The sequence below is a fragment of the Triturus cristatus genome, chromosome 2_1 (assembly GCF_964204655.1).
Source record: "Triturus cristatus chromosome 2_1, aTriCri1.1, whole genome shotgun sequence".
Classification (NCBI taxonomy): Eukaryota; Metazoa; Chordata; class Amphibia; order Caudata; family Salamandridae; genus Triturus; species Triturus cristatus.
Genome location: NC_140581.1, coordinates 769,426,510 through 769,442,786, shown reverse-complemented (window position 1 = coordinate 769,442,786; position 16,277 = coordinate 769,426,510). Strand labels below are relative to the sequence as shown.

General features: G+C 44.6%; 1 protein-coding gene across 1 annotated transcript in view; it reads right to left on the bottom strand.

Moving 5' to 3' along the window:
- SLC27A6 (solute carrier family 27 member 6) overlaps positions 1–15,024 on the bottom strand; it is a 373,836-nt gene extending 358,812 nt beyond the window's left edge. Inside the window, exon 1 of the mRNA XM_085632711.1 lies at positions 13,607–15,024. Coding sequence (XP_085488837.1) covers positions 13,607–14,087 — 481 coding nt within the window. The 5' untranslated portion in view covers positions 14,088–15,024. The remainder of the gene's footprint in view (positions 1–13,606) is intronic.
- Positions 15,025–16,277: the final 1,253 nt, after the last annotated feature.

The following is a 16,277-nucleotide window of genomic DNA, read 5'->3' as shown; positions in this document are numbered from 1 at the left end:
ATCCTAAAGAAATGGATACACTACATTTGAAACAATTCCAAGCTGCGTAAACAGGACATGCTGGAAGCGGTGAATGAGGCTCACTTACTTCTCATTAATTTCGCCACATCAATCCTCCTCTTAACCGATGTCGATTCGCCAGTAACTGCAAATGGAGGTCATTTCATCCAAGAGCACTTTCAATGGTGTATATAAAGCCGATGGTCATGGGAATTGTAGTACCTCCATGTGAACCAATCGGAAAAAGTTTGAACTAAATTCTTAACAAATCCTGACTAGTGCACTGTGTGTCAGGAATCAGGCACAGCGGCGCCTACCTCGCGGATTCCTAGGTGAAAACTACATTTCCCATGATGCAAATGCGGAAGTGTGGATAAAGGCGCGTTGATTGCTGGAGCCGGCGCGCTTAATTCTTCAGTCACTTCCGCCCTGGACTGTGTGGACGTATGGGCTGTTTCGAAACGGCTTCTATTCGGGCCGCTCGGAGAACCGGCGAGAACTTCAAGGGGCCGGATTAGAGGTGCGGCGAAATCGTGAGTACCCCGGATGAGAGCAGTGGTCGCTCTCGCGGTTGCGGGACTTTGTTACTTTAGTGCCCCAAAATAGCAAAATCAGAAGGGCGGCTGCCGGCTATTATTATTAGTACGGGATACGAGGAGGCGAAGAGACTCTTCGCTCCCATTGTTCTTTTGTTACAATAAACAGCGGAGCGTCGCGGTGATTGGAACTGCACGCTACCGTGTGTTCGTTTTTGCAAGACTTTAAAGACACCATTCTGGTTTGGTTTAAACGAGCTCTGTGGGAAAACCCCTCAGGGGACCCTTAAAGGGGTACAGCGGTGAAGGAACCGCTTTCTGTTAAAGGACCCAAATAAGGAAAGGATATATGGTTCGGTGGACAGGCACTTGGGCCACTAATCAAATCCTCTTGACTAAGGAGTTGTACTTTGCACACGCACTTCCCCTATTGGACGCAGAGGAGATACAGGTGGGGGTACGTGTGGTGAAATAATCGCTGGTGCAGAGTGTATGAAGAAGGGGGGGGGGGGAAACAACGCCGTTAATGTTTGTGATATGTTGTTGCAGAACCAAATTACACCAAAGACTGTCGAAGGCATTCTGTGGGGAGGTTTACAGCATTCTCCATTCCCAGGTATAGCAGACGACTCATAGCGAGAATAAATGAGAGTAGAGTCTTATGCAAAAGTCTTATGCACTTGTTCCTTTTTGTTTACAGGTTCTAACTCCCCTGCTGTTCCCTTCCCTACCCTTTCCCTCGCCTGATCCCTCGAATACCCGGTTTGTTTCACCGGGGTGTTGGTGATATCAGGAGGTGGACCTTTTTCTGCTACCGCTGGATACCGTGGAGCGTATCTTGACACTGTGGGACCTGTAGTGTTTAACCAAACATGACTATGTTTTGGACGGCTCTGTCATCCCATTAAGCCCGGTGACTGCGTAATTGAATTTTAGAATGAGGTATGCCTCTTTCTTCAACAAGGCAACATCACTGTTCAGTAAACGTTTAGCTGTTTCCAAGACCGCTGGTTGGTCTAGAATTCAGAATAGCGACAGATTCATTGCAGTCGTTACATGTTATGATGCAAATGTAACATGGTTATGTTGTTCAAAAGTATTGTACATATTAATGTTATATGTTTATGATTGTTTTTAGTGAATATCAGTGTATGTTATTTGAAAAATAAGTGTTTCTTCACTTTTCACACACTTAAAAAAATTCTGACAAAAAAGATTTGATAGCTAAAAAGAAGAGTGGTTAAAATAAATAAACCATTCAAACAGCAAGAATAGTTGTCTGTTTGTGGCTCTAAAGCAATAAGAGCTCAAGGTGTGACGGAGCACGGTCCCCTTTTTGTGTTTTGAATTTATACTGCCCTTCCTGGCCATGGTCCTACGGGCCTATCCCCTCTAGTTTTTTACTTTAAGAGCGGGTTTTCACCCACGAGGGTTTGGACACCAGGGCTCTGGTGGCCAGATAGCATTAAGAAATTGCTTAACTCTATTCAGGTTCACCTGTAGATAATGTCTGAAAAGGAGACACTATCTTTTTCAGAGGCACATATCCAGAACCTAATATCAACTCCATCTCCATTTTCCTCAGTTACTTTGAAAACTTCGGCTCAACAACAGAAGGAGGTAGAAAAATTGACTCGCGTGCTTAAAAAAAACATTTGCACAGAACTGCATGGGCATTTTTTGTTGGAGCACTTGAAGGCTGGTACCATTCCTTGGGGGCTCCAGGTTAAGAACATTCCCGTTATATTCACTGACGATCCGGAGTATAGAAAGGGCTTTAGTTACATAAATACTAAATACAGACGTGGGTTAATGGTCCATACAATCGAAACTGCTCAGAGATTGTGTCAAAAAGAGGCCGATGAACTTGAAAAATTAACACAGACAATAAAAGACAATCACACTGTCCCAGAGGCTAAGAACTTATTGGATAAGATTGAGAAAGAAATACTTGCTGTTAATGATAAAACAATCAGCATAAAAACAGCAAAGTTTGAGAGAGACTCCAAGTCCTTCAATATAGATCAGGTATATCCGTTCTTGATGGGCAAATTTTACACTCCAGTTGAATCGCGTAGAGCCCTTTTCAATTTCCAACGACGTTCCAGGAACTGCTTCTTAATGTTTTCAGAAACATCCTCTTCGGATTCTTCTGGGGATTCAGATCTAAGAGAGGGCCCCTCTAGAAAACTGGTTTCTTTTTTAGACAAGCAAAGAGGAAGATTCAAACCCCAGCCATGGGAGATGAAGACGAGACAGCAGTTATACAAGTCGTGAGGCCTACATCTATCATCAATCTGTCCCAGAGGCAATTGTCCAAAGAAGAAGAAGCAGTGTTGGAATTGGGCCTCAAATTTGTTCCCAACAGACCAACTGATATTACGAAACTCAAACTGGAGGCGATTGAGCTTTGTTGCAAGATTCAAATAAAGTCATTTCTTTCTGATAAAGAATATATCAATAGCAATGAAATATCGTGGCTCTCCAATAAATCCTAATTTATTTCACAGACACAGAATGTTTCTAAAGAAATTCTAGCCTACTAACAGGTGACCTTGTCAGAAATCAGTCAGCTTGAGAAGAAGAAAGCTTTTATCGAGCGCAACATTACTGCCAAGCAACAAATGGCCATTAAGAACTTGCAAGAAGACACGTCTGTAGTGATAAAACAAGCCGAGAAGGGCGGAGCACTAGTAATTTGGCCCCGCGGGACGTACCTTAGAGAGGGTAGGAACCAGATGCACAACCAAGAATGGTATCGCAAGGTCAAAGAAGATCCGACGAGATCCACACAAGAATTCATTGCAGGAATATTGAAGACGGGACTAGATGGTGGCTTTCTGGGACCTAAAAAATTTGACTTTATCTAAAAAATTTCCTTGGGAACCCGGGAATTTAATTCCTGCCCAAAATACACAAAAGGCTAAATGACCCCCAGGCAGACAAATAGTTTCAGGGAGAGATTCCCTATTAGAACCAATCTCGAAATACATCGATTTTTTCTTGAAGCCATTTTTGGCGGTGGTGCCATCTTATTTGAGGGACACCGCTGATTTTATAAATAAGATTGAAGGCCACAAATTTGATGAACAAACACAATGGATGGTTTCCTTTGACGTAACCTCTTTGTATACACAAATACCTCAGGACGAAGCACTTCAAGTGATAAAAGCATATTTGGAAGATAGACCACGTCCCCATCGGGTACCAACTGCTTTCATTTTACAATTGGCAGAGGTGGCTCTAAAGAAGAACTATTTCAAGTTCGAAGATTCAGTTTTCATCCAGGTGAAGGGGACCGCCATGGGATGTCCCTTTGCTCCAGAAATGGTGGTCCTCTTCATGGCCAAGTATGAGGATAGGTTCATCTTCAACAACAACCCATTTCAAGACAAGATAGAGCAATGGTTGCACTATATATATATATATACATTTGGTGTCTTTAGAGGGGGTCCAGAGAAGAACTAGAAGCCTTTAATGGTTGGCTTAATACGCGCCATGAGGACATGAAGTTCAGCCTGACATTGAGTAAGACTGTGTTGACGTTCCTTGATGTGGAGGTGTCTCCTCAAGAAAAAAAGCTGACCACTGCATTACACAGGAAGCCCACTGATAAAAACACAATTTTACATCATAAAAGTGCACACCCCAGGAGTCTAAAAGAAAATCTACCATATGGTCAACTGCTACGAATACAGCAAAATTGTTCTAGAAAATCCGATTATGAACAGCATGCAGCGATTTTCCAATCGCAAATGATCCTTTGGGGTTATCCAAAGAAATTGTTGAAGCACGCTATAAAAAGAGCCTGGTTTACACCTCGAGAAGATCTATTGCAAAAGAACGTCAAGCCACCATTGGAAAGATTGCTTTGCGTTACAACGTTTGGGCCACACACCAATAGGTTTTAGGCAAATTGTGTGAAAAAATTGGCACTTTCTGGAAAACTTAGACTGTCCATTCCCGAAACCACTTTTTGCAATGAAATAGAACCGAAGCATTGGTCAGCAAATTGTTAGAGCTGACATCTTCCCGTCACAATCCAAGAGCAACTTGAGATCCCAGTGGCAACTTAAACCAGTGATAAGCCACCATAAATGCGGCAATTGTATTGCATGTGACTCCACAACAGAAGGGTCAGAATTTACACAGAAAGAGGTCCAATGGCGTCATTTAAAGTTTACCAATTGTAAATCCAAAAATGTTGTTTGTTCTTGCTCAAAATAATATATGTAGGCAAGACAAACCAACAGATTAATCAGCGCATTACGCAACATCGTTCTAGAATTTAAAAAAAGGTTTTTGCAGATCAAATGGTTCAACACTTCATTGAAAAATCCCACAGTGAAAGGGATTTTAAGTGGACGGTGCTAGCGGTCTTGGATACATCTAAACGTTTACTGGACATTGATGCTGCTTTGTTGCAGAAAGAGGCTTACCTCATTCTAAAATTCAATAGCGCAGTCACCGGGCTTAATGGGATGACAGAGCTGTCCACAACATAGTCATGTTTGGTTAAACACTACAGGTCCCACAATGCACTAGTCAGGATTTGTTAAGAATTTAGTTCAAACTTTTTCAGATTGGTTTACATGGAGGTACTACAATTCCCATGACCATTGGCTTTATATACACCATTGAAAGTGCTCTTGGATGAAATGACCTCAATTTGCAGTTACTGGCTAATTGACATCGGTTAAGAGAAGGATTGATGTGGCGAAATTAATGAGAAGTAAGTGAGCGCCGCTCACCGCTTCCAGCATGTCCTGTTTACGCAGCTTGGAATGGTTTCAAATGTAGTGTATCCATTTCTTTAGGATAACAACATTGCGGAAATACACGTCCTGGTATGAAAGACTCGGGACAGTTGTAAGGTAAATTTGCTTTTGCACGCACAAAAACAAAACAATCCCCAATTAATATGAACTATTGAGAATGGCGCCAGTGTTGACTTTTTTCATACGTTTTTAGATACACAAGAAACCTCAATAGCGGAACCGGTCACGAGGCTCCCTGTAATTCTCTGAATTTGAAGCCGAGTTGAGCCACGAATCGTACAAACAAAATTGGTTCTCAAACGACTGGCCAGATCAGGTAATAAAATGGTGAGGCTCGACTTAAATAATGGAGGTTGAGTTGGATGTAGGTACAATCGTTCTGATGTTTGTTTCTTGCGTCATTTTTTTTAGAAAATGCTGACAGCCATTTTTATGAAGCCCTGATTAGAGTCCCAATACTACAAGCCTGGGTCTCGAAACGCGTTGGCTCTCTACTTACACGGAGGATTAAAAAAAATTATTTTTATATTCTGCGAGGGTACTGTTATGAAAACCATCCCCCATTTATATACCTAAATCATTTCCCCGTATTAGACACCTGGTTGGTCTAGAATTCAGAATAGCGACAGATTCATTGCAGTCGTTAAATGGTTTGATGCAAATGTAACAAGGTTATGTTGTTTAAAAGTATTGTACATATTAATGTTGTGTGTTTATGATTATTGTCTTTAGTGAATGTTATGAATATCAGTGTATGTCATTTGAAAAAATGTGTTTCTTCACTATTCACACATTTTAAAAAAATTCTGACAAAAGATTTAATGGCTAAAAAGAGTGGTTAAAATAAAAAACCATTCAAACAGAAAGAATAGTTGTCTGTTTGTGGCTCTAAAGCAATAAGAGCTCAAGGTGTGATGGAGCCAGGTCCCCTTTTTGTGTTTTGAACTTTTGCAAAGTTGGCATTTTTCTGCTCTTAAGCCCTGTGTGCCTGCTGCCTGTCTCCAATACATGTATGTGGTGGGTGACAGCTGGGCCTTGTGCATTCCCTCTGGACCGCCACCCACAAAGGCAGCTTAGGTGTGACTAATGGGCCGTCAACATGCTGAGGGCAATGAAGGGCATGATAGGACGGAGGAGCTTGGCACAACCTCACAATTACACCGGAAAGGGTTGTGTCCCGTCCCCACACAAAGGACTGCGTAACCCTCTGTACAGAGTCTGGAGCTAGGGCAGGAAAGGAAGACCTCTGTGCATGTCAAATCCCCTCTTTGAAGGCTTTCCCACTCAAAAGGCACCACTGGGTTCTAGAATGGGACTTCTGACCCTACCAACTCAATGCACTTCTGAGCCTATGGATACTCTGCCAGGAAGAAGGACTGCTGTGCTGATGAAGGACTGTCACTCTGCTGGACTGCTGCTCTGGAAGACCTGCTTTTCTGTTGTGCTGTCCTGCCTGCTGCCCTCTTTACCTGGGTGGGAAGGACTGGACCTACAACACTTGAACCCAGTGTGACTCCAAGGGCTTGTCTGCTTGCTACTTGTTCTGAAGTCTGATGGACATCAAATACTTCCAGCAACCCTGCAACAGACCTAGACCCTGCCTTCTGTGGCTCCTACCCTGCCAAGTGGTGCCAATCTGGTCCAGGGCCCTTGTAAGTGTTTTTTCTGTCTTGCATCATGACAATTCACGCATCACCATCATTGCGCCAGTTGAACATGATGCATCTCCTTCGAAGCAGACGCATCGCCTTTTTCAAGGACATTGCATCACTGGCTGAGCGGCTCAAAGACGATGCATCACCTACATCCAGTGCTGCTAGACGACCTAGCATCTTGGAGTGCTCGGCTCAAAGATTACATATCAGGATGAACCCTAAGGATCGGAACCGACGCATCGCCTCCATACACCTTGCATCTCGCCCTTGACTTCAGCACATCCTGCAACCAAGGTACTTTTTCAGTGGGACACAGTTGGTGCCTATATACGACCTGTGCCCCATTGCAGTCGGCCTGAACTTTTGGATTTACTCTGGTCATGCACGCCTAGATATCCCTGGTAGCACTTCTGCTTTTAAGCAGTATATTTGCAGATATACTTTAAAAATTCATAACTCCGGTTCACCTTAATTGATTTTTGTCATTTTGTTCTTGTTTTGCTCAACAAATTAAGCTCTGTTTGTATCCAAGAATGGTATTTTTGCATGGTGTTTTTACTGTTTTACTATTTAAGTGTTTCACAAATACTTTACACATTGCCTCTTGAGTTAAGTGAAGGTGAGCATTGATTTATTGAGGGTGTTTATCTGACTTAGCCTGACTAGGATTGTGTTCACAGCTTGGACAGGGTGCATTGGAGATTGGACATTGGAGACCCAATTTTTAACAGCTCAATTTTCACCGAAATCTTTAAACTTGCATATCTCTGGTTCCAATGAATGGATTTTTGCTGTTTTGGTCTTGGTATGTTTATTAAAATGTACTCTATTTTTCTAAATTGGGATTTTTACTGTGTTGTGTTTTCACTTTATCATTGTTTGCAGTGCTGAATAAATACTTTACACATTCCTCTTGAGTTAAGCCTGACTACTCTGTGCCAAGCTACCAGTTGGCTGAGAACAGGTTTATTTGGGTCATGCTAGTGCCTCGTCCTGACAAGGATTGTGGAAACTGTGTGAGCAGCGTTTCACCCCCTTAACCAGTAACCCAATTTCTTACACTATTTGCCACAAAAAAACTACAGAGCAAACCTGGCACATTAGCATGGCCCTTGACAGCTTAGAACCCAAACGCTCATCAATTGCCAAATCACTTGGATTCACCATGGACCCCAACTTCTTCCTCAAGGAACGCATTGCCAAAAAAACACTAAGATGCCCTGGTACCAACTCTTCTAAAGTCAAACCGTTTCTTGCAGAAAGCAAATTCAGAACTGCTGTTCAAGCCCTTGTACGCTCACATTTAGATGGTGGTAATGCCCTACACCATGGCGTCCCAGACATCGTACAGGCATATCGAAGTGGCGTAGAGTGCAGTTGCGTAGAATGGAATGGTGCAGAGTGCAATGGTGTGTGGTGGTGTAAAGTGGAGTGGTGCAGAGTTAAGTGCAGTGGAGTACAGAGTGGAGTAGAGTGCAGTGGCAGAGAATGCAGGGGTGCGGAGTAAGATGTAGTAGTGCAGAGGTGCAGAGTTCAATGGCATGGTGTAAAGTGGAGTGGTGCAGAGTAGAGTATGCATGGTGTGGTAGCACACGGCAATTACAGACAACACATTTTCAATTGAAATGACCATTATATTTTCACAGACATACAGTTTTACTAATAAAACTAAACGGTGCACACACGAAAATATGTGGAAATTGCATCACCTCAGTGTGATGATTTGTTTAGATCATATTAAAATATTTGGTTCCAATACACTTCAAAAATAACAAAAAATGTGCTTCATTTGTGTTCCTAATTTTGAAATACTTTTTTTTTTTTGCAGAGTTTTATATAGCGCGAACTTGACCCTAATCCAATCAGGTATCAGAGCGCTTTACATAGCACCAGTTACGTTACATGAGGACACACATTCATATTTTGTTAGGCACGGGGATTTTAAGTGATTTGCCCAGAATCACGGACTGTTCAGCATCATTACCGAAACTCGAACCCAGTTCCCCAGGTCTGAGGTCGAGCGCCCTAGCCATTAGGCCAACTCCTCTCCCCCTCTCTCCTACTTACACAGTTAATTTAAATAATGCTGTGTGCTAGAAAAAAAATCTATTTCCTACCCCAGTATCCAACAAGATTGTCACATAAATACTATCACTTTGAAATCAGAAAAAGAAAAGTTAACAAGCGCCCTCAGAAGACAGTACCTAACATTTGACCCGTCTTTGAATGCACAGCAAAGGTGACGAGATAAGAACAAGATTTACAGGCCTGTTTACAGAAAGGGAGCAATCAGAAGGATGAGACAGCACCTGACATTTGACCTCGGTCTCTGAATGCTCAGCAAACGTGAAGAGGTGAGAACAAGATTTAAAGGCCGATTTACAGAAAACAAGTGTGTGGAAGAATACTGTAAACATGGTTTAGGCAACAGGAGGGACAAACTGAACCAGACAGCCGAGAGCAAATAAAGCCAGAAAACGGAAAGGAAGAAAATGTCAATTACAAACCGCAAGCAAAAAAGAGGTTGCCAGCCAACGCGTTTCGTTCATGAAATGAACTTCTTCAGGGCATGTGTAAGCAGTCTTAGTTGATCAGAGCAGTAAGATGGAAAGTATTCCGCGCTGGGGGGCCGCCTTGATAAGGGCCTGTGTGCGCATAATCTGGAAGGCGGGCTGAAAGTCTAGCAGAAGACTTTCAGCCCGCCTTCCAGATTATGCGCACACAGGCCCTTATCAAGAGGGCCCCCCAGCGTGGAATACTTTCCATCTTACTGCTCTGATCAACTAAGACTGCTTACACATGCCCTGAAGAAGTTCATTTCATGAACGAAACGCGTTGGCTGGCAACCTCTTTTTGGAAATAAAGAATTACTAAAGACTTACTAACATCAAGGCTCATTGACTAATTGACTACTATGGTCATAATAACGAGCAGTGCACCACTCCACAAATCCCATTCTCTCATCTTTCTGCACAGCAGTTGGCACTCAACGACGGCGAGTGCTGAAGCCAGTTTGTGCACGCTCAACCCATATTTGACTACCAGTTTACAAATAAGGGAACAACACAGGGAAGTGCGGTCATTGTGTCCGCCGTTGTCTGGAACCACAATTTTACAAACCACAAAGCCTAGCAGGCAACGGGTGGAATGCATTTCTAGGTCAACTTTCTGAAAGTCCCAAAGATGACTTCAGCAAACCAGACAACTGTGCTGTCTGGTAGACTGCAACCTAAAAAGGCAAAGGTGTAAATGATGAGGTTGTAAAGGGGAGCAAATTGTGGTTACATTTATCAAAATCTAAAAGAGACCACTGGGGAAAAGATGCAACAGTAGTGCTATGTAGCATAAGCGGTTTGGTGTGCCCAGTGGAAACGTGAAAAGAATTCAGAGCTGTGGGGGAGAGAGAGGGAGAGGTTGTCACCAGGAGGCAGTTGCTGGTGTTGCAGATATTAGCTGTTATGAGAAAAGGGCTGGTGAAAAGGCTGGAGTGGTCTGAAGTCTGTTCATTTGGTAAAAACTCAACTTTCGCCCAATAAATTTCGTTCAAATAACTTTTTGGCATGTGGCGTGTCAACTTCAAAGCGGTACAAAAGGGGGTGGTGATGGACGGAGCATCAGAACCAATCAAACACTCACACCCAGTCAACAGATCTGGGTTTAATCCATCACCGTTCTTTAGCCCACTCTGCCACCCCAGTTCAGACATGGCCATATGCAAATCAGTCTGACCCTGTGCCTCATGGGAACAGTCCAGCCCGAACTGCCAAGCCATGCCTTTCCTGGACCGGAAACAAGCTTCCTAGGACCGGTTTCTGGCATTTCAGCCGTCTTCAGCCAGGCTTGCTTGAATCCAGTGGCAAAGTGAGCAAGGGACTTACGTCTGAGCATACCCTGCCAACTTATGGCGAACAAAGCGGTACAAAAGGGGGTGGTGATGGACGGAGCATCAGAACCAATCAAACACTCACACCCAGTCAAGGCTGGACTGTTCCCATGAGGCACAGGGTCAGACTGATTTGCATATGGCCATGTCTGAACTGGGGTGGCAGAGTGGGCTAAAGAACGGTGATGGATTAAACCCAGATCAGTTGACTGGGGGTGAGTGCTTGCAATGTTCAACACTCCGTCCATCATTTCCTTTGGTTTCTGCTTTGTTCGCCATAAGTTGGCAGGGTATGCTCAGACGTGAGTCCCTTGCTCACTTTGCCACTGGATTCAAGCAAGCCTGGCTGAAGACGGCTGAAATGCCAGAAACCGGTCCTAGGAAGCTTGTTTCCGGTCCAGGGAAGACATGGCTTGGCAGTTCGGGCTGGACTGTTCCCATGAGGCACAGGGTCAGACTGATTTGCATATGGCCATGTCTGAACTGGGGTGGCAGAGTGGGCTAAAGAACGGTGATGGATTAAACCCAGATCAGTTGACTGGGGGTGAGTGCTTGCAATGTTCAACACTCCGTCCATCATTTCCTTTGGTTTTTGCTTTGTTCGCCATAAGTTGGCAGGGTATGCTCAGACGTGAGTCCCTTGCTCACTTTGCCACTGGATTCAAGCAAGCCTGGCTGAAGACGGCTGAAATGCCAGAAACCGGTCCTAGGAAGCTTGTTTCCGGTCCAGGGAAGACATGGCTTGGCAGTTCGGGCTGGACTGTTCCCATGAGGCACAGGGTCAGACTGATTTGCATATGGCCATGTCTGAACTGGGGTGGCAGAGTGGGCTAAAGAACGGTGATGGATTAAACCCAGATCAGTTGACTGGGGGTGAGTGCTTGCAATGTTCAACACTCCGTCCATCATTTCCTTTGGTGTCAACTTCAAACAGCAGTGGGAAGCTTTTATGGCCATTTGCTGAGATACATTTTGGAAAACTCCATTAAGGAGGATGCAACTGACTTTGGGACTACTGTTAATGAGTGTGTGCTGAGACCGTCGCCGTGGAACAGATCTTTGGAACAAAACGCGCTGGCTGAGCCTATATATGAGGTGGACATTATTCCATTGTGATTTTGGACCACAATCACAAGAATTATGCTTGTGCTTGATACAAAACAATTAATATGAAAATTACAATGGTTTAAACATTGTTCAACTTATTTTTTCTTTGTTCTAGGTTGTAGCGGGATCAAGACGTGCGATGTTTTCAATTTGGATTACTGTGCGCTCGTATCATTAAGTGGGCACCAGAGTAGGTCGTCACGAACTTTCAGGAGAAACCTGGGCTTTTGAATTTAAAGATGTAGGGGTGCATGAAACAGGGTCAATTGTTGCTGTAGTTGTCAAAGTTGGCAATAGGATGGCCTTACCCAGATGTGTTATTAATTCACTTAGGTGAGAAAGACCTGGTGCAGCTTTTGGGTTTAGGTTTGATAAAAGCAATGAAAAGTGATTTATGAAATATTGGGAGGTTTTGGTGAGGGGCATTTATTTTTTGGACAGCACCGATTCCCAGAAGAGATTGGCGAGATCCATTCAAATACAACACGGTTGAGAAAACGAAGCAGAAAGTTACCAGAGCGGTGGATGGTTTTTGCATGGCGAGAGGTATTGGACTGATCGAGCACAGGGCTATTTCAAAAGAGGACTTCACTTTATTTCGTCAGAATGGGGTACATTTGTCGTTTCTAGGTAACGAGTTTTACTTGCTGGAAATGAGGGACAAGCTAGCTAAGAAACTGGTTGTACGGCATTGGTGTTGAGGTTTTTGAAGAACTGGCTGTTCCGAGTGTTAGCTCACATCGGCTATTGGAGCCCAGCCAACTAGCAAAGAATGAACAGTACGAAATAAGGAGGGTGGGGGCAGGGAAATGCCAGAATTCAGGATATTCCTGGTTGGCGGACAGACACAGGGCTCAGGGACTAGGCTGGAAGAATTGAGGGACTTGCCGGGAGGTCGTTGGCCGATGGAGCATAGGGCAGCAACACTGGGTCAGGTGTGGAATGATGTTAAATGAAAGGGGAGGATGTTGAATATTTGGATTGTTTGGTTAGGGGGGTTTCATGTTGGGGGAATTTAAGGGTGATGGGGATATGTTGTTTAAAAGTATTACTTAGGCGGGCTTTGCTATAAGAAGTATTTAACTGTGAAGTTCTGCTGCATACGTGTCCTCATAAAGTGGCATTTTGCTCTTACAAGTGTACTGGTAGTTTTGCAGCGTTCCGAAAGGCACAGTGACGGGAAAATGAAAGCCATTCATAGAATGCAGAGTAATGTTATGATTCACAAACGACACGTGACCACATGACAGCTGTAAACACTGTCAGATGACTATGAGTATAAGGCTGACATGTTGTATAATGAAGGGATGCATGTGATCTTTAACACATCTCGGGGAGATTCGAGTTCAATATCATAAACAGAGGCACACTTGCCAGAATCCGGAACACAAGTTTACTTCAAGGCTCATGGCTTTTAGTCAAATATTTGAATACATGAAATTTAACATCAAAGGGTAGATTGCTGAAGGCGAAACTGCATATCCCGGAATGCGAAGTGCATTTTTGCAAAACGCCTGGGCTAACTGGCGGTTTCACATGGCAGTAAAGCCACTTAACATCTCAATTATTTTGTATACATAAACCTCACATTTCTTAAAATTAGCTTTATCGCTTTGAAGTCACTTGCGGAAGTTACATCATACGTACCTGCCCCCGCCACAAGCGCCGAGGCACCACAGCTGTTGAAACAATGCAGCAGCGATCTTGAGCGGACGTTCACATTGAGGAAGGCCACCGTGCAGCCCAGCTTGGCCAGCCCCAGCCAGACGTGCACAAAGTCGGGCTCATTGCTCATGAGCAGGGCCACCGTGTCCCCTTTCTTGAAAGATGCATGGCGGAGAAAGACCTGGGCCACCTGGCTGCTCCTGCGGTCCACTTGCCGGTAGGAGTGGCTCTGCCCTTCGAAAATCAGGAATGTCTTGTCGGGCACGCGCTCTGCCACGGCCAGAAAGCGGTCCAGTACAGTCTCCACTCGGCCTCTGCGCTTGTAGAGCTCCACGCGCACCCCGGCGAGGAGCACCTTCAGCAGGTAGCGCAGGTCCAGCCAGAAGTAGGGGAAGAAGAGCCGCTGCACAAGGTGCAGAGCCAGCAGCGCCGCCGCGCAAGCGGAGAGACCGGCCAGAAGCATGGGTGCAGCCGCGGAGAGCAGGGGCCGCCAGAAGGGGTGTAGTCTCACCACTCGTGGAGCGGCATCAGCCCAGCGCGGAACTTAATGCACGTGGAATTAACGAGTTTGGGGACGGCTGAGGGTGAAGACAAAAAGCAGTCCTACAAAAATGCGCGTGTGTTCCTATTCCGATAGTAAACGTTTCGGGCTGCAAGCAGCAGCACTAGTTAGCCTCTGTCCAAAAGTGACGCGCTGGCGCTATCCCTTTAATGAAAAGCAAAACACTCCAGGCGTCGGCTTCCCGCTCTCTCTCCAGCCTGTAACAGGCGATCGTGGGTCTTTCAGTACAGAATGGGCGTTTTCATGTGCGTGATCTGCCCACTCTTTCAGCGGGGTGCACGTTAAGGTAGAAGAGTTCAGCTGATCTGAGCTGAAAAGAAAACAAAACTGGATGATCTGTAACTTGCATCTTTGCCCCGTCCCTCCACCCCAGAATCGCCGCCCTCCAACAAACAGCCGATGAGTGTCCCTGCCTGCTGGCCCCTCCTCCAGCAAGCTCATCCGATCTGATACACACAGCGCACGCCTACAAGGTCTGTCAAACTAATAATCACAGTTTTATTTTCTTTTGCATTCTCCCTCGGCTCGATATATTTCCGGCAAGTTTTCGTGGGCTAGGCTGCGGCCACGGATCCACTACGGGTGTGATTAATCACTCGTTCATTTGCGGGCTTTCTTGCGCTTTCACATAGACAGCCACTGTGTTTACTTACTACTACATCAAAGTTTACCCACCTCCGGCGAAGGTCTTGCCTGGGAAAGAATCCTGCACGCTATCTCGCATTTATTGAGTACTTAAAAGCTGAACCACGGCTTTAATATTTGTACATTTTATTTTTGTTTGAAGACCTCGCCCACCAGCAGCTGTAGCTCTTTGCGGTCGAAGATCTATTGTTTCCAACCCATTAAAACATAAATATATAATGGACATTAGGCGAGCTCCTTGCTCTGAATTGGACGGCTTTCTTGTCTTTCTAATGTCTCTGCTTCCTATTCAGTAGCATATGTTTTCTCCTAAATCTTTCTTTGTCCCGCCTCTGGAGCAACCCTTCCTCAATGTAATCTGATTGGATGATTTATGACCTTCACCTGCTTGTATTCAGGGAATTACTTTTGTAGGCCTCGTCTAAGACAATGCATGCACTGCCTGTTGCAAGGCATAGTTTTAGCTTAAAGTGGACTTCGAGCCAACCTATTGCTGAACATTGGTTAGCTTTATTTTCTCTTATGTGCTTGCTTCTTATTTGACAGCTTCTGTGGACTTGCCTTCCTATTCTGGTGTGTGCCTTGTCGCTGGAGCGTGGATGTATTACTCGTGTCCTTCCACTGCTCCCTTTTCAGGTGCTGCAGGACTTTTTAGGTTAAGCACTCTACGGTAATCCATGTTTGTTTCCAGCTGTCTCCCTCGCATACTAACTGCTCTTCTTACGGTTTTCCCCTCGCCCACCCTTCCTCAGTTACCGTTTTTGCTTCTTACCCGCCCAACTTCCATTGCCATTCTTGCTTCCACACAACCCTCCTTTGTTCTTTTTGCTTTTAGCAATGTATCTAGAACAGTACATTTTGTGCAGATTTTTATTTACTAATTGCCAGGATCCCTTTCAGTGGGTCATAGGGCAAGCATGGGTTACAGGGCACAACCGTGGGGGTTAGCATCTTTTACTCCTGATGTCCTGGGGGCTGTCCTACTATGAATTCTGAGCAACTCGGCTAAGTACTCCTTCAGCACTTGGTTCTCAAGGTAATATGGTCCGAGCAGTCCAAGGCTCCCTCGAGGGGAGGTGTGGATATAAGCTCACAACTCAAAATGCACACAGCAGCAGCGATACATCCTGTCCAGCCAAATACTCACTTTTATGAAAAAAACAAGCATTTTATTTCTACAGCTATCAAGGCAAAAAAAAATACAAAATTTACAAACAACTACACAATCCTCCTGGGATCAGGGCTCTTGTGTTTCTTCACGGTTTCTTGTCCCAGTTCCTCCTTATTCCATTTCTAATTCACTACTGGCAACATCCAGGGCAGGGGTCTCCAACCTTTTCTGTATTGAGAGCTGCTTCTGCTCAAGGAAAGTCCTGCTGAGCTACTAGCAAATGTTATCCTTTAAAATAGTGATAACACATGTTAAAATTACACTATGACCTCCCT